At 42.0% G+C, this 19,144-nt stretch overlaps 1 protein-coding gene across 1 annotated transcript in view; it reads right to left on the bottom strand.

Moving 5' to 3' along the window:
• The window catches only part of LOC132894327 (hepatic sodium/bile acid cotransporter-like), a 28,196-nt gene extending 20,412 nt beyond the window's left edge, over window positions 1-7,784 (bottom strand). Inside the window, exons 1-2 of the mRNA XM_060933998.1 lie at window positions 7,536-7,784; window positions 1,049-1,497 (exon numbers count right to left, since the gene is read on the bottom strand). Coding sequence (XP_060789981.1) covers window positions 1,049-1,455 — 407 coding nt within the window. The 5' untranslated portion in view covers window positions 1,456-1,497; window positions 7,536-7,784. The remainder of the gene's footprint in view (window positions 1-1,048; window positions 1,498-7,535) is intronic.
• Between the last annotated feature and the right edge of the window lie 11,360 nt (window positions 7,785-19,144).

Below are 19,144 nucleotides of genomic sequence, written 5' to 3' on the forward strand. Positions count from 1 at the left end.
TGTCCATGAACTGAATCTCAAGAGAAGGTGGGTCATGCAGCAAGACAACGACCCTAAGCACACAAGTCGTTCTACCAAAGAATGGTTAAAGAAAAATAAAGTTAATGTTTTGGAATGGCCAAGTCAAAGTCCTGACCTTCATTCAATCGAAATGTGGAAGGACCTGAAGCGAGCAGTTCGTGTGAGGAAACCCACCAACATCCCAGAGTTGAAGCTGTTTTGTATGGAGGAACGGGCTAAAATTCCTCCAAGCCGGTGTTCAGGACTGATCAACAGTTACCGGAAATGTTTAGCTGCAGTTATTGCTGCACAAGGGGGTCACACCAGATACTGAAAGCAAAGGTTCACATACTTTTGCCACTCACAGATATTTAATGTTGGATCATTTTCCTCAGTAAATAAATGGCCAAGTATAATATTTTTGTCTCATTTGTTTAACTGGGTTCTCTTTATCTACTTTTAGGAATTGTACAAAAATCTGACTATGTTTTAGGTCATATTTATGCAGAAATATAGAAAATTCTAAAGGGTTGACAAACTTTCAAGCACTACTGTATATATTTCATAGTGTTTTATATGTTTCATAAAATATTATTAGGGTTATTCTATATATACAGTACTGTGCAAAAGTCTTAGGCCCCCTATTTTTTCATACAAACTGTGATAGATTTCTGTGTTATGACTTCTACATTATCAAGTCAGTACAAAAACATTTTCTAGCACAAAATTAAATGTTACAGAAAAAAGTTTGTATCTGAGCAGCAAATTACATGAGACCGCTTTTCAGATTAAAAAAGAAAACATAATGAAGGCTGCTGGGTTTTGCTGCAAAATTAAGAAGCGAGTGTGACGGTCAAAGTGTCCAGAAGAACTGTGGCTGGTTCTGTAAGATGCTCAGTAAAACCTACAGCTCATTTCCGCATAAAACTGCACTCATTTACCTGAGACAGTAGGACATAAATGACACCACAATCATAGATTCTGTGTGTAAAGCAAATCTGAAAATCACCTCTGAGCCCCTTGCTAAATGTAGGCCACTCTAACTTACCTTAAGTTCATGTCCCCTTGGAGAGCTAAGGCAAGAATGTTGGAGAGATTTCCTCCAGGACAGCATCCACAGATGAGTACAGTCATGGTCTCAGTGGGCCCGAGCTGGAGGATTTTGGCCAGGCAGAAGGCTGAGAGAGGCATTATTACAAACTGAGCCACCACCGCTATACCCACACCACTCGGCCTGACAATGTGGTGCTTGATCTTGTCTATTTTCATGGTGCAGCCAAGGGAAATCATCGTGGTAAAGAGGATGGTAATGGTGATGCCACTGATGGCCTTATCCATGCCTGGAGGGAAGAGAGGCTGGAAACCTTTCATGGTGCCATTTCCTGATGTGCCGTTGGCAAGGCTGTAGTTAAAGCTGCTGCTGCTATGTCCTTGGTAATCTTCTGTCACGTTCATCACTGCGTTAGAAGCTTCCCAACACAATGGTCTCTGTGCTCACTAATAAAGATTAAAAATATTTTTTAATATTCATTTTCATTATTTAATTAAATATCTGTCTACACTTTATAAACTACATGTAGCCTGGTGAACTACTTCCTTTTTTGCGAGGAAGTACATTACTAATTGGTATGGCACCAGCTGGCTCATTTAAATGTAAAACGAGGTTAAAGCATATACGCAGAACCATGGCCTCTCTTTTTGTTTATAAACGCCTTGAGACCTCAAGAATGGCACAGGAATAGTTTTAAGCGTTAACAATAAATCTAAAATAGTAATTTTTACGATTAAAATGATTCATATAGGTAGCGGTCTGAGTGAATGACCTTGACATCTGTGACGTCACCGCAGGAAGTCTATCGGTCTCATTGCCATTTCCGCTATACTAAAACACAGAGCTGACTTCAACTCCGATCCTCCATTTTGAGCTAATTTATCGCCATGCCACGTAGATGTGTTGCTGGCGGGTGCAGCAACACGACAGAAGGTGGATTTACGTTGCATTCATGGCCCAAGAATGTTCAAACTGCAAAGATTTGGACGCATTTTGCGAGAAGTTCATGGGCACATTGGGCGCCTACAAAGTGGTCTCTCTTCTGCTCTGCCCATTTTACTGAAGACTCATACGAAACCTCTGATCTGTTGAGGAGCGCTGGCTATAAGCCTGGATTGAAAGAGGGTGCAGTACCAACAATTAAAGGAAAAGAAAACTTAAGGAAAGTAAGTTCAGTTGCACCAGTTATCCCGGAGTGTAAGCTGAACAGTAATGGCGGAGTACTCAGTATGGAGAAAATGGAGAATGAGTGGACCAGTCGTCAGATTTCTCTGCTGGATACAGTGGCATGCAAAAGTTTGGGCACCCTTACTGAAAATGTCTGTTACTATGAATAGTTAAGTGAGCAGAAGATGAACTGATCACCAAAAGGCATAAAGGGAAAGGTGACACATTTCTTTTCAGCGCTTTCTGCAAGATTTGTGTATTATTTTTGTTTTGTACAATTGGAGAGTGAAAAAAGAAAAGGAACACCATGCGAAAGTTTGGGCACCCCAATACATTTGAGTTCTCAGGTAACTTTTACCAAGGTTCCAGATCTTAATTAGCTTATTGAGCTGTGGCTTGTTCAAATTCTTCGTTAGGAAAGGTCAGATGATGCAGATTTCAAAGCTGTATAAATTCTCTGACTCCTCAAACTTGTCCCTAAAATCAACAGCCATGGGCTTCTCTAAGCAACTCCCTCGCATTCTGAATAATAAAATAATTGATGCTCACAAAGCAGGAGAAGGCTACAAGAACATAGCAAAGTGTTTTCACGTAGCTGTTTCCTCAGATTGTAATGTTGTTAAGAAATGGCAGTTAACAGAAACAGTGGAGATCAAGGTGAGGCCTGGAAGATGAAGAAAACTTTCTGAAAGAACTGCTTGTTGGATTGCTAGAAAGGCAAAAAAAACCCTGTTTGACTGCAAAAGACCTTCAGAAAGATTTAGCAGACCCTGGAGTGGTGGTGCACTGTTCTACTATGCAGCGACACCTGAACAAATATGACCATCAGAAGAAAACCTTTCCTGCATCCTAGCCACAAAATTGAGCGTCTGAAGTTTGCAAATGAACATCTAAATAAGCCTGATGCATTTTGGAAACAAGTCCTGTGGACTGATGAAATCAAAATAGAACTTTTTGGCCACAATGTGCAAAAGTATGTTTGGAGAAAAAAGGGTCCCAAATTCCAGGAAAAGAAACCTCTCCAACTCTGAAGCATGGGTGTGGATCGATCATGCTTTGGGGTTGTGTTGCAGCCAGTGGCACAGGGCACATTTCATTGGTCGAGGGAAGCATGGATTCGAATAAATACCAGCAAACTCTGGAAGCAAATATCACACCATCTGTAAAAAAGTTGAAGTTAAAAAGAGGATGGGTCCTACAATAAGACGATGATCCAAAACACACCTCAAAATCTACAATGGAATACCTCAAGAGGCACAAGCTGAAGGTTTTGCCTTGGCCCTCACAGTCCCCTGACCTAAACATCATTGAAAATCTGTGGATAGATCTCATATGAGCAGTGCATTCAAGACAGCCCAAGAAATTTGTAGAACTGGAAGCCTTTTGCAAGGACAAATGCACGAAAATCCCCCAGGTAAAAACTGAAAGATTATTAGCTGGCTACAAAAAGTGTTTACAAGCTGTGATACTTGCCAAAGGGGGTGTTACTAGGTACTAACCACGCAGGGTGCCTAAACTTTTGCTTCAGGCCCTTTTCCATTTTGGTCATTTTGAAAATGTAAAAGATGAAAATAAAAAAAAAATTTGCTTAAAATATAAAGGGAATGAGTCATCTTTAACTTTATGCCTTTTGGAGATCATTTCATCTTCAGCTTGCTTCACTGTTCACAGTAACAGCAATTTTGACCAGAGGTGCCCAAACTTTTGCATACCACTGTATTGGATTCACTTTCCGATGGTTTGAACTGATATAGCAGTATATACGGTTCTATGTGTATAGCAGTAGCATGTGTACACACTCCAATTTCAGGACTATCACAGTCAGATGTATTGCTATCTGAGGAATCTGAAGAATCTCCAATAAATCTGAATGAAGAGGCCATTGCAACCACTCTCGCCTGCCAAGTCTGGCTTTGGTCTATAGCACCAGTTCCTGCTGTGATGTCACACACTCGGGGCTGGCTGGCTCAGCGGGGCAGCTCGAATGCCAACTTTGCGGTTGATTTTTAAAACTCAAAAATATATATATATATTTTTAAAATTCCCATTTATGCAGCATGCAAGAATCAAGGATGGAGATACTATCCACTCAGAAATGTATTTAAAAACTAGAAAAGCACTCGGAGAGCGCAGACCTCCGCCAAGAATCCTTTAAAAAAATCTGGGATCCAGAAGGTGATCCGGATCACCGCCAAAATTTAATGGATTGTTACTTGTGCCCAGTCACACCTCTGGAAAAAATTTCAGAGCAATCCGTTCATAACTTTTTCTGTAATGTTGCTAACAGACAAACAAACCAACCAACGCTACCGAAAACATAACCTCCTTGGCGGAGGTAATGAAGGTTCTGCGTATCTCCTTTAAAGTTAAGGAGTTGTTTTTGTATAGTAACGAGAACTGCTAGAAGCTGTGTTACTCACTGTGATCAGTCAAATTACCGATTGCTCTCTGTTTTCAATGTCAAAAAATAAGGAATACTGGAGTATTTTTGTATATCAGGGTAGTTCTCCGGTAATGGAATTACATTCACAGCAAAATGTGGGAACATATTTTGGTTGCAGTACTCGAGATAAGGGTATTAAATAAATAAAAATTTCACACTGTATGGGGTACCTTTTGACCCTAAAAAAAGCATAGAAAAATTGGCTATGTTTAACTCTGAATGCAAAATCTTTTATGAGACAAGAAGTCAGTAACGGAATTACGTCAGAACACCCCCCCCGCTACAACTTTCATTTCTTAAAATTCATACCAAGATTTCTCTGAAGCGACATTTGCTATAATTGGGGGAGATGATTTTAAAATACATTTCAGCACATTTTGCCTTGAATTCCATACTTTAGCAACATCATCGAGCTGACAAGTTTGCATGCACTTAATAATTTCATAATTTTGGCCTCTCTGCTGAAGAATTGCCAAGAAGAACTGCCAAATTCTTGGTCAATTTCAATCTGCTTTGTGTGTATTTTCATAAACACAAAGCATGAAATACAATTTATATTCTTGTAGTCAGGGGTGGCACGGTGGTGTAGTGGTTAGCGCTGTCGCCTCACAGCAAGAAGGTCCTGGGTTCGAGCCCCATGGCCGGCGAGGGCCTTTCTGTGCGGAGTTTGCATGTTCTCCCCGTGTCCGCGTGGGTTTCCTCCGGGTGCTCCGGTTTCCCCCACAGTCCAAAGACATGCAGGTTAGGTTAACTGGTGACTCTAAATTGACCGTAGGTGTGAATGTGAGTGTGAATGGTTGTCTGTGTCTATGTGTCAGCCCTGTGATGACCTGGCGACTTGTCCAGGGTGTACCCCGCCTTTCGCCCATAGTCAGCTGGGATAGGCTCCAGCTTGCCTGCGACCCTGTAGAACAGGATAAAGCGGCTACAGATGATATGAGATTCTTGTAGTCACATTTAATTTAGATCTGAATTTGATAAGACAGTATTTGATTATTAGTACCACCCTGTCATAGAATGACTTACAGGATCATCTTGCCATTTAATCTCGAACAGGTTTTAATTTTAAATTATTTATAAGGACGCTATTTTGGTATGAATGCTTCCGCTTGCGTTATTATATTGGGTTTCCTTCTTGGCCAGGGCTTGGTTAAAAGGGATTTTTGTGTCAACGTGGTGAAGGCAAATACATTCTCGGTACTTGGGATAAAGTACAACTTTTATATTTTTGTTACCCAGCTGAAGGCTCACTAGCCCAACCACCGTGCTGCTCGTAACCCCCCCCCCCCCCCCCCCAAAAAAAATCTGTCCCTCTGAGTTACATGTCGGTCCTGGGATCGAGATGCTGACCTCTTCTGCTCCTCGGACCTGCCTGATCCATCCTGGTGCCCTGTGTCTGGTTGGAGTCTCATCGCATCGCTCCTGTGGAGGGCGGCCCCATGTGGATAGTTGGGGGTCGCACCTGGAGGATGCTCTGGACCAGCCTTTCTCAACTGGGGTGCTGCAGCACCCTGGGGTGCCGTCTGGCCTCGTTAGGGGTGGCGTCAAAAAATTATATATTCTAACACTGAAATAAATAAAACGAATTAAAATTCCAAAAAACGATAGTTACACTAATGCAGATCATCGCCACCTCATGCATCGTCAAAATTTGTCTCACGGCCCCCTTTCCCATGTCACAACGTCAGTGCCGGGGTCAGCGTATGGTCAGCGTGACTGCGTATATTTTATATGGGTGTGCCTTGAGAATTTGCATACTTCTGAAGGGTGCCGTGACTGAAAAAAGGTTGAGAAACGCTGCTCTGGACTCTTGCAGTGGTGCTTTTGTGGCTGGGGACTGCGGTTGACTTGCTGACTTTGGGACTGCGGTTCTCGTGAATGGTTTTGCGCTCAGGTTTCAGTCAGTGGGGGGTTTATAGCATCAACGAAGCTGACTTTATGTTAGGACTGTTAATGTTATAATCATGTTGTCTGTTGTTGCCCAAATGAGGATGGGTTCCCTTTTGAGTCTGGTTCCTCTCGAGGTTTCTTCCTCATGTCGTCTGAGGGAGTTTTTCCTTGCCACCGTCGCCACAGGCTTGCTCATTGGGGATAGATTAGAGATCAAATTAGCTCCTGTTTTAAGTCGTTCAAATTCTGTAAAGCTGCTTTGCGACAATGTTGATTGTTAAAAGCGCTATACAAATAAACTTGACTTCTCAGAGGAAATAAAACCCGAAAGGAGCTTGTGCCTTCCAGCCTGCTGAAAAGGAGGTTCAAGCATTCTCCATTAACCAATCTCAAGGCTGAAAGCAATGGAAGCTTATAAACAATCGTGCTGCTGGTAAGGAGAGGTAACATCCGTTTCACATGATCTTCCTCACAGATTACCACAGACACACTGTTGGAGTGCTTTAATCTATTATACTCTGCTACACACTTTGCAGATTATTTTTCACTTTCACTTTCAAAATATAGTAATGTAGTCACAAGGGTTTTTGGTTTCTTTGGCGAAAAAGTGCGGTGTGGCTCCTTCTTATAAGACATCGCACATCCTTAGTAAACAAAGTGCAAAACCGAAAAATTCAGATTGAACACTAAATAGTTTAAAATCAGTCTGGATTCATGATCATCAAAGATGTAAATAAATAACTTGTTGAGGGAGTTATTAATTCATGTTTAAAATCTATACTTTACTAGAAATGTCTAGTTAAAAGCACTACACAAATCCACTGACTTGACATGTGCACTCAGAACTTTGCAGTCATTTAACTTCCAACTTGAAATCAATCAACTTCACATCCTGAATATACTAGAATACAAATGTTTTAATGAATAAAAGGGTTTAAAAAGGGAGTTATTCACGTTACAAGTACAGCAAATGGATTTTCTTACCTTACTTGACCTGAGTGCATGAAGCAGTGTGGAGCATCTCAAGTCTCTGAATCTCACTCGCGCTTACTTTTCTCTCTCGCACGTTCCCGACACCCCCTTTCTCTTCTGCTCAAAGTCCTGACTGTGTAAACTCTGCAGTCATGTGGTGTTTTATAGGTACAGGCTGTCCCCTAAATAGTCAACACTGAATTGAATCAACAATCCTGTGCATCATTTTTACTCCATATTCAACCATTTTAATCATGGAAATCAAACAAATGCTCAGTGTGTGTAGGATAGTATGTACAATGAAATTCTTTTATGTAACAGTTGTTACATCACATGATTTCTGTTGAGGCATGTTGGGACGGCTCAATTTGCCAAGAAATCCATTATCCGTAACCGCTTATCCTGTGCAGGGTCGCAGGCAAGCTGGAGCCTATCCCAGCTGACTACGGGCGAAAGGCGGGGTACACCCTGGACAAGTCGCCAGGTCATCACAGGGCTGACACATAGACACAGACAACCATTCACACTCACATTCACACCTACGGTCAATTTAGAGTCACCAGTCAACCTAACCTGCATGTCTTTGGACTGTTGGGGAAACCGGAGCACCCGGAGGAAACCCACGCAGACACGGGGAGAACATGCAAACTCCGCACAGAAAGGCCCTCATCGGTCACGAACCCAGAACCTTCTTGCTGTGAGGCGACAGCGCTAACCACTACACCACCACAGAGGCAGACAGTAACGAAGTACATTTACTTGAGTACTGTACTTAAGTACACTTTTTGAGTATCTGTACTTTACTTGAGCATTATGCATTTTGGAAACTTATGACTTCACTACATTTGAAAGGCAAATATTGTGTTTTTTACTCCACTACGTTTCTGTCAAGGTCCTCGTTACTCATTACTATGAAGCAGCTTTGAAAGTGGATGTTTTTTTTTTTCTTTTCTTTTCTAAAACGTGTTTGGCTTTTTCGCAGGTGACACTGAGACAGCCGATCAGTAATCACTAGGGTCCACAGACTGTATAAAATCAAGTTCAATGATTTCTCAGCAGCTTTATTTAACACGATCAGTTGATGGCGGAACGGAAGGAGGCGGTTCTTCTGGAGCATGCACGCACTCATGGCTTTACCTAGAACCCATGTTTCAGTTTTCTGAAAGGATTAAAGATTCGTTTCGTTTTAAATGTTTGCTTTGTTTGGTGAAAACGAACCACATCACGGCCGACAAAAACGCGCCGTCCAACCTGCGGAAGCATATTGACGGATGTAAACGTTTTATTCCAAGAGAAAGCTTGCAACGAAGTTGTCTGTGCTTTTAGAGCGAGCGATAATGTTGCAATAGCTATGGAGTCTGGTTAGTCTCATGACTTTCTATGGATTTGCCCACCAAGTTGCTGTAGACTTGTCCACGGGTAACGTTAACACATAGCTAGTTAACTTGGACGCTGTTAGTTAGCATGTAAAAACAGAGTTATGCTAACATGAACAACGTTAACTTCTCTGAAGTCCTTTCAGAAATATGTTTTACTGTAATCTTGCCAAATAAACAATGTAGAAATCTTTCTTTTCTAGTAGCGTTAGCTACCCAATATGATTTCGAGTTTGAAAAGAGTTTGCTAGCATGTCAGGCGGAGTTTCACTCACTAGCGAGCTTAACGTTAAACCACCATGATGCACAGCATGCGTTCATTTTGTAATTCACATTTCTGTCTTTGGTAACAGCGTTAGGTTTTGTAAGCGTTGTGGCAATAATACAATGATGCCTTGACAGAAAATGTACTTTTAAGACTTAAGTATTTTTAAAAGCAAGTACTTCAGTACTTTAACTTTAGTAAAAATTTGACTGGACAGCTTTCACTTGTATCGGAGTAACATTTGACCAGTGGGATCTGTACTTTGACTTAAGTAATGAAATTGGGTACTTTGTCCACCTCTGCACCACTGTGATGCCCCTAAATCTGTTCTATACCCGGAATGTAAAGAATCCATCACTGTGTTTTAGACAGCACCCATCTCATCTCATCTCATTATCTCTAGCCGCTTTATGCTGTTCTACAGGGTCGCAGGCAAGCTGGAGCCTATCCCAGCTGACTACGGGTGAAAGGCGGGGTACACCCTGGACAAGTCGCCAGGTCATCACAGGACTGACACAGAGACACAGACAACCATTCACACTCACATTCACACCTACGGTCAATTTAGAGTCAGCAGTTAACCTAACCTGCATGTCTTTGGACTGTGGGGGAAACCGGAGCACCCGGAGGAAACCCACGCGGACACGGGGAGAACATGCAAACTCCACACAGAAAGGCCCTCGCCGGCCACGGGGCTCGAACCCAGATCTTCTAGACAGCACCCAAAATCAAAATAAATAAACCAACCAAACTTTGTCATCATTTAAATTTAAACTTTAAAACTGAAACATATGAAATGAAATCACTTTTAGAGATGGAGGGGGACATTCTACGAAGAATTCTTTTGGATAAAAGTTTTATATGTCTCATGGTTTCCATAGAGACATGACTTGATGCTCAGTCCACAAGTTCTGACTCGGTTTTGCGTCTTCTCTGTTCAACACAGGAATATGAAATAACTACTGTACATCTATGCTCGACAAAGCGCCTCTTATTTGCAACCAGCAGTGTAATAAAGCTTGCACTGATGGTCTGATGGAGCTGGGAATTTTCCTGGCGTGTCAATTTTTTTTTGCCATTCACTCATATTGAGGTATTCAAAACAATCGGGGTGAAGAGCCAGAACCGGTTCTCTACCAAGCTTCCCTGGCGTCTGCTGGGAAGACATCACTGCTGGTATTTTATTGATGTTTATTATGGGGGGGGACGTCCTGCAGCGCAGTATGAACCATATCCTATCTTAGATTGACAGTGTGAGCTCCAGATTTGTGTTTTTGACTGCAGTCCTTTCTCCATGCTGTCCTTTTTAAATGTTCGTTAGGGTGGTCCCCAAATTTTTTTTTTTAGGATTTTATTACGACCACCTTACCTTTTTTTTTTTTTTACATTGCCTAAAAGAAGTTATTGTGCGAAATTTGGTTAAGATTGAACAATGTTTAGAGGTGCCACAAAGCCATTAAAGTTTTCACTCAAGACACTATAAAATAATGTGGCTTATTAACTGTTTCATATTAATACAAACAATACAGTAATATAACTTCCTGTGTTCAAAGTAACAATAGCTATTGTCTGTGATTTTCTAAACCCTTCGGTATTATGGTATCTTGTGGAGATAAAAGAACACACTAAGGACTTCCCTAGCAGAAGGAAGCTTTCTCCCAGACAGTTCCTTGGAAGTGGGACCAATTAACCAAACATAATTGTCCTTTCTGGTTTTGTGCTTTGCACCACCGGTACTACTTGTATTACTGTTGCTAGCCATCTGAAAAACATAGAAAGAAAAACATTCACAACTTCATCAGCATATTACGATCAGTGCTCATTGTTTAAGAACCCCTTAGTGCATGAAAGTTAACCTTCTATCAGTCTATAAACTCTTCCTGCCTCTTCTTTTTCATAGAAGTGGCATATTCCCTCTAGAACTGTGACTTTTGGGGGGTTTGAGATCTTCTCTGCAACAGTCTACGCACCAACTAATGTTAATGGCTTAACCCGATTTGCAACCTCGTGTGGCATCTCTAAATATTAACCAATTTTTCTGAAATTTTGCTTGTTGCCTTCTTTTAGCCTATGTAAAAAAATGGTAGGGTGGTCGGAATGTTTTGGTAAAAAAAAATTTTCCCATACATTTTGGGACCGGGCGGCATGGTGGTGTAGTGGTTAGCGCTGTCGCCTCACAGCAAGAAGGTCCGGGTTCGAGCCCCGTGGCCGGCGAGGGCCTTTCTGTGTGGAGTTTGCATGTTCTCCCCGTGTCCGCGTGGGTTTCCTCCGGGTGCTCCGGTTTCCCCCACAGTCCAAAGACATGCAGGTTAGGTTAACTGGTGACTCTAAATTGACCGTAGGTGTGAATGTGAGTGTGAATGGTTGTCTGTGTCTACGTGTCAGCCCTGTGATGACCTGGCGACTTGTCCAGGGTGTACCCCGCCTTTCGCCCGTAGTCAGCTGGGATAGGCTCCAGCTTGCCTGCGACCCTGTAGAACAGGATAAAGCGGCTAGAGATAATGAGATGAGATGAAACATTTCGGGACCACCCTAATGTTCATATACCTGTAGATGTAGTTAGAGTAAACATGAAAGAAGAAAGACAGGAAACCTCGTACAAATGCTTTCAGACTTGCACACAGTGATTTCTCTAGAATACGATTAATATTCTCATGCAACAGTCCTGAGAGCCCTTCGATAGAGTGGTGTTCAGGATGCGTCCCCACCTCATGCCCAGTTTTGTCTGGAGTTACTGAAGATGAATGGATAATCTATTGTGTGTATCTACGCTCACCGGACACTTTAATAGTTCTTGACTGTAAGATTGCTGTTCTTGGCTGCAGCAGTGGAACCCAATGTGGTCTTCTGCTGTTGCATGCTGAGATGCTTTTCTGTTCACCACAGTTGTAAAGAGTTGCTATGAGCTACTATATCTTTCCTGACAGCTTGAACCAATCTGGCCATTTTCCTCTGACCTCTCTTATCAACAAGGTGTTTCTACACACAGAACTGTCGCTCACTCAATTTTTTTTTTTGCACCATTCTGTGTAAACTCTAGAGACTGCTGTGCGTGAAAACCCCAGGAGATCAGCAGTTTCTGAAATACTCAAACCAGTCCATCTGGCACCAACGCCCATCCCATGGTGAAAGTCACAAAGATCACAATTTTACCCGTTCTGATGTTTGAAATGAACGTTAACTGGAGCTCTTTATTTGTATCTGCATGATTTTATGCATTGTGCTGCTGTCAAGGGATTGGCTGATTAGAGAACTGTATAAAACAGCAAGTGTGTGGATGTTCCTAAGGAAGTGGCCGATGAGTGTATTTTGTTGATTTGACTTTGCGTTTTCAGTCACTACGCTACTTATCCTTTGGCCACTGTTTCATCTGAGTGTGGCAGTGTGATTCTAAAGGAGCTGATATTTCATTCTAACAAAGACAATCAGGCTTATTTGACTTGGAGAGGTTTGCCCCAAAGAAGGCTTGTTTTAATAAGAAAATGGCAGTTTAAGCTCGGTGTCAGATACTGGCAGTCACTCAGAGTTCATTATTATCCCAGTACAGTATTTTCACATGATCGTTCAGAGAGATATATTTATCTTGAATAAATGCCAAGATGAAGCTTGATACCTTTGCTAAAAACAAAACACTTCTTATTTCTCAGGGAAAGAGAACTGAATACCATGAAGATGATGCACTGCAACAAAATGATAAATGTCGCACGTTTTAACGTGTTTGGGAGTCAGACATAATCATGGAGTGAAAGCTGTCACTTTTACTAAAATACTAAATTTATCATCAATAACTCTTACCAAGGGCAGCATGGTGGTGTAATGGTTAGCACTGTCACCTCACAGCAAGAAGGTCCGGGTTCGAGCCCAGTGGCTGATGGGGGCCTTTCTGTGTGGAGTTTGCATGTTCTCCCCGTGTCTGCGTGGGCTTCCTCCGGGTGCTCCGGTTTCCCCCACAGTCCAAAGACATGCAGGTTAGGCTAATTGGTGGCTCTAAAGTGACTGTGAGTGTGAATGGTTGTTTGTCTCTGTGTCAGCCCTGTGATGACCTGGCGACTTGTCCAGGGTGTACCCCGCCTCTCGCCCATAGTCAGCTGGGATAGGCTCCAGCTTGCCTGCGACCCTGTACAGGATAAGCAGTTATGGATAATGGATGGATGGATAACTCTTACCAAGTGCTTGATCACGTATCAATCCCCCAATTAATTTTTAAAAATTATTATTTAACATATTGAGTTTCAACTTGTAACTGAAATGTACATAATTGTGATTTCTTTTTAAATTTTGCTTAACGCACTATACAAATACATGTATTTATTTTTATTGTTTTATTTTTTTGACACAAAGCACTTCTATAAAGCCCAGTTAGAGCGCCCCGGTTATGGTTTGTCCTGTGAACAGCTTCTCTCAACTGTGCTGTGGATCTCTCCAGCTTCTTCAGAGTTAACCCTGGCTCTGGTTGCTTCTGCCCTCCCTACTAGGCCATTGACTTCGGTGGACGACGTCCACTAAGTAATCACAGTAGTTCCATTTTTAGATCATGGATTAGTGAGTGTACCATGGGATGGTCAAAGTTTGGAATTTATTTTAATAATCAAATCCTTATTGACATTTTTCCCCCCCCGAACTTTGTTCTGGATTTGTTTTTGATAGCTTCTTCATTTTCCTGATGCTGTTTGCTTTAGGTATGTTCTCTATAAAACTCTGCAGACTTCCAGGAAGAGGTGTATTTACAGTATACTGAGATCACATGACACTTGGACTCCATTAAAATAATTATATGAATTGTAATAGCAACTGATTGCACCAGAACTAATTTAAGAGTTTTACAGTAATGGGGCGAATACGTACTTATGCACTTACATATGGAAAATCTTTACTTTTTTGTTTGCAAATAATTTTGATTCAGTATATACACTCACCAGCCACTTTAACAGGAACTTGTTCTTGATTCTAAGGTTCCTGTTCTTGGCTGCAGCAGTGGAACCCAATGTGGTCTTCTGCTGTCCCATGCTGAGATGCTTTTCTGCTCACCACGATTGTAAAGAGTGATTATATGAGTTACTATGTCCTTCCTGGCAGCTCGAACCAATCTGGCCATTTTCCTCTGGCCTTTCTTATCAACAAGACATTTCTACACACAGAATTGTCACTGACTCAGTGTTTTTTGTTTTTCGCACCATTCTGTGTAAACTCCAGAGACTGTTGTGTGTGAAAACCCCAGGAGATCAGCAGTTTCTGAAATACCAGCACCCATGCCACAGTGAAAGTCACAGAGATCACAATTTTTCCCCGTTCTGATGTTTGAAGTAAACATGAACGGAAGCTCTTGATTTGTATCTGTAAGAGTTCACGCATTGTGCTGCTGCCAAGGGATCGGCTGATTAGATAACGGCATGAAACAGCAGGTGGATGGGTGTTCCTAATAAAGTGAGTGTATAATACTGAAAAGGGCTGGGGGACTTCAGACTAGATAAGCAAACTGGGCACTATTTTTCTATAATCTGTTCAGTCTTGTTGTTACTTATCCTAAAGAGTCAAAAGTGCAAAGGGTGTCTCAATCTTTCTCCAAATCAACGCCGCCTGAACAGATTCCAAAACCATGGAGGCACTAATCTGCTCTGCATATCTGGATATGAACAAAAATCTCCTGCCATGCTCTGAATCTCAAAAGATTTTCATTGGTACATTCAAGATGGGGCGGCACAGTGGTGTAGTGGTTAGCGCTGTCGCCTCACAGCAAGAAGGCCCGGGTTTGAGCCCCGTGGCCGGCGAGGGCCTTTCTGTGCGGAGTTTGCATGTTCTCCCCGTGTCCGCATGGGTTTCCTCCGGGTGCTCCAGTTTCCCCCACAGTCCAAAGACATGCAGGTTAGGTTAACTGGTGACTCTAAATTGACTGTAGGTGTGAATGTGAGTGTGAATGGTTGTCTGTGTCTCTGTGTCAGCCCTGTGATGACCTGGCGACTTGTCCAGGGTGTACCCCGCCTCTCGCCCGTAGTCAGCTGGGATAGGCTCCAGCTTGCCTGCGACCCTGTAGAACAGGATAAAGCAGCTAGAGATAATGAGATGGGAGATGAGGGAGACATTCAAGATAATCAGACACACGTTGGAGGATTGCCACAGTCTTTATATCTCTTAAAGGCGGGTAGGGAAGGTTGGTGGAAATGAATTGTCACGGTCAATATCACCACTGCCTCCTGGAAAGAATCACTTACAGATTCAGAGACGGAACCTGCTGCCTCTTCACTCTACCACTTTTAAGAATTTTATCATTGACTACTACTTCTGCTCCGCCTACTCAAGCGAGTAGGACGCTTCTTTGCTTTGCTCCTGCTTTGCTCCTGCTTGATCTTTATTTTACTTTACTTTCTCACTTAATTTCCACTATTTCTTCATTTTATTTTTCACCTTTACAAGATAAGTTAGCTTTTAAAACAAAATGCCAGGGGGCAAAAAATCCAGGAGATCCTGCAGAAAATGCACAGAACTAGAACAGAGGATTTCTATCCTGGAATCAAAGATTGATGCCATGCCAAAGACGGACGAACTAAGAGCGATATCTCACGAAAGGAGTACAGAAACAGTGGCTGAGAATGCAGAGATTGCACCCCGACAGGCCACAGCCATGCTATTAGAAATAGAGCCAGGTCTACAAACTACAATAGGATTTACAATCCTATGGAAAATCCACAGCCCATAAGGTTTCAGAACAAATTTGAATGCCTCAGGGATGTGGAAGCAGAATTTTTGGGCGGACAAGCACATCATAGAAAGAGATCGCACCACAACCGAAGAGCTGTGGGAAGAGGCAAAAAGCAGCTCGTAACACCACCTGATCCCACAACCCTTGTTCTTGGTGATTCCACTGTAAGACATTTAAAAGGACATGGGATGATTATTTGCTGCCTTCCAAATGCATCCATCTCTGACACCAAAGACAGCATTTTGAAACTCATGTCCGAGCATAAAACTATCAAACGTATTGTTGTGCATGTGGGAGCAAATGATGTTTTCAGAGAACAGCTGTTTGTCCAAGATGATTTCAGAAAACTTTTTTCTGATCTCTATAAGACTAGAATACAATCTTTTATCAGTGGCCCACTCCCTGCAAGGGGAAGCTTTGCATTTACTAGACTCTTCAGTCTTAACACCTGGCTTGGAAAAACTTGTTTTTTATTTGGTATGAACTTCATAGACAATTTTAACCTTTTCTGGAATCGCAGAGAATTCTTCAAGCCAAATAGCACTGAACTCAGCCGGATTGGGACCAAAGTTTTAGCTGATCACTACAGCCTCTCTCTCCAGCATGCATTCTTTTCTCAGCCAACACTAAGCAGAACTGCTGATAAGTGCTCACAGACTGACCCAGTTACAAATATCAACAATACCTCTGCAAAGTCAAAACAATCATCCATGCAAGCACAGCATAGATGCTTCAGCAAGGACACACAGCTATCTGGGGCAGACTACCAAGGACATCAAGAATCACATGGAGAATGTGAGCATGTTGTTAACAATGGGCAGCCGCAGATATCTGCATCGCCCATCCAGATTGAGGACCTGACCAAAGACAATCATGCCAAGGCTGCATCATCCACATCTCGACCCCATGCAAGTATCACAGAGACTGTCAGGGAGACAGTCACCACAGAGACAGTCATGGAGACACTCACAAAGACCTCACCAAAGTCCCAATCTCAGTCTCGCTCTTCTGACTTTGTTGTACCATCTCCGTCTCCCCCCTGCATGGATTTCCCTAAAAGTATGCAGAGACTGCTGCCAATGGCTGCACTCTCTTTTTCCAGCCCAAATCATTCGTGACAAGCAGTGTACCCAGTTCATCGAAAATCAACCAACAGACTGAATTGTGTTTGCCCAGGACTTTCAGCTGGCTACCAATCTTTTTCGCCATCTAAAAAAATACATGACATCTCCAATCCTTCCCCCTCCCAACCTCATGGAACATACAGAGAGTCTTGTATGATGTGCTGGGGGTCCCTGCATTGGGTGTAGTTTTGAAAACAAGCTGGGACCCAGTATGCCTATGCCATTCTCTATTCCTGTGTTGATAAGAAATAGAAAACATAGAGCATATTTAACCCAGGGAGTAAACCAGTCTAGTCCCCTTCCTGTTTCAAAACAACATCAGAGGGCCCAAGCGGATATTACTTCTAGACTTTCTGTAAAGCTAGCTCTTCTGAACGTTAGATCACTTTCAAACAAGTCATTTTTAATTAATGATCTTATTTGCAAACACAATCTTGATTTACTTCTAACTGAAACATGGCTGGATCAAGCAAATAGTGCTACCACCCTTATTGAAGCAGCTCCCCCAAATTTTAATTTCATGAGTGCTACCCGACAGGGGAAAGGTGGAGGGATCGCAAATATATTCAAAGCCTCTTTTCAATGTAAACAGTCCTCACTTGGTGATTTTACATCCTTTGAACACTTATGTGCACTTGTTACATGCTCTCCTAACATATTGTTATTAACTATTTACAGGCCTCCGAGACATTCAGCCAAAGTTTTTCTGGAAGAGTTTGGTGAACTATTGCCAGTCATTTGCTTAGAGTTTGACTGTCTTATCATATCTGGGGATTTTAACTTGCATGTAGATAATCCTGAAAACACTTGTGCCAGAGAACTACTTGCACTTATTGACAACTTCAACCTAGTACAACATGTACAGGGGCTGACCCACTCTCGTGGTCATACCCTTGACCTCGTCATCACAAAGGGTCTCACTGTTTCTACTACTGTTGTTGACCTGGCCTTATCTGATCATTTCTGTGTTTTCTCTGATGTTTCTATGTCCCCTCACATTCAGAACAGCTCAACGACTATGGGTAGGAGAGTCATAAACGACAACATGTGTTCTCTTTGAGCAAGCTCTCTCACGGATCTCAACCAAAATGTCAGACTCTGTAGACGACTTACTGGAAATTTTTAATTTAAATATGACCCAAATTACGGATGATATTGCTCCATTGAAAATCAAAAGAGTCAATGACAAGCAGAAAGCACCATGGAAGCAATACCCAGCTGTTAAATTGCTAAAGAGAGACTGTAGGAAGACTGAAAGAAAATGGCGCAAATCTAAACTTCACATCCATTATCAAATCCATAAAGAGATGCTTTGTAAATATAATTATGAAATTCGTAAAGCAAGACAGTCTTTCTTCTCCAACATCATCAACAGGAATATGAACAATGCCCGTGTGCTATTTTCAACAGTAGAGAAGCTAACTAATCCCCCACCACAATTAGCACCTGAACTTCTCTCAGTTAATAATAAATGCAATGAGTTTGCATCCTTCTTCAAAGGTAAAATTGATAAAATATGGCAGAATATTGCTCATAATATATCTCAGTTGCAAATAACTGAAAAGCTGCAATCACCAGTGACACAGACAGACAATTTCAACACAATGTCAGAATTTTGTTTGATTGATTACGAGACTCTTGAAAAAACTGTACAAAATCTCAGTTCCTCAACATCTGAATTGGACATTCTGCCCACCAACTTTTTTAAGTCTGTTCTTCACCTCATAATTACAGATGTGCTTCAGATCATAAATACATCCCTAGAGACTGGCATTGTTCCTGTGTCCCTGAAAAAAGCCATTGTAAAGCCCCTACTTAAAAAGAATAATCTGGATGCTTCAGTATTAAACAACTACAGGCCAATATCAAATCTACCATTCATCGGGAAAATCCTTGAAAAAATTGTCTTCAATCAATTAACTGCCTTCTTGATATCAAACAGCTGTTTTGATAACTTTCAGTCAGGATTTCGTGCCAATCATAGCACTGAAACAGCGCTGATTAAAGTTATAAATGACATACGTCTTGATACTGATGCAGGCAAAACATCGGTCCTGGGCCCTGTACTACGAACAGAGGTCAACCTACCCAGAAGTAACCCAGGGTTCCCCCGCTAAACCGGGGTTGACAAAACCTGGTTATCTTGTTTGGGGTTAAAC

This window comes from Neoarius graeffei, chromosome 11, assembly GCF_027579695.1.
Source record: "Neoarius graeffei isolate fNeoGra1 chromosome 11, fNeoGra1.pri, whole genome shotgun sequence".
In the NCBI taxonomy this organism is placed as follows: domain Eukaryota; kingdom Metazoa; phylum Chordata; class Actinopteri; order Siluriformes; family Ariidae; genus Neoarius; species Neoarius graeffei.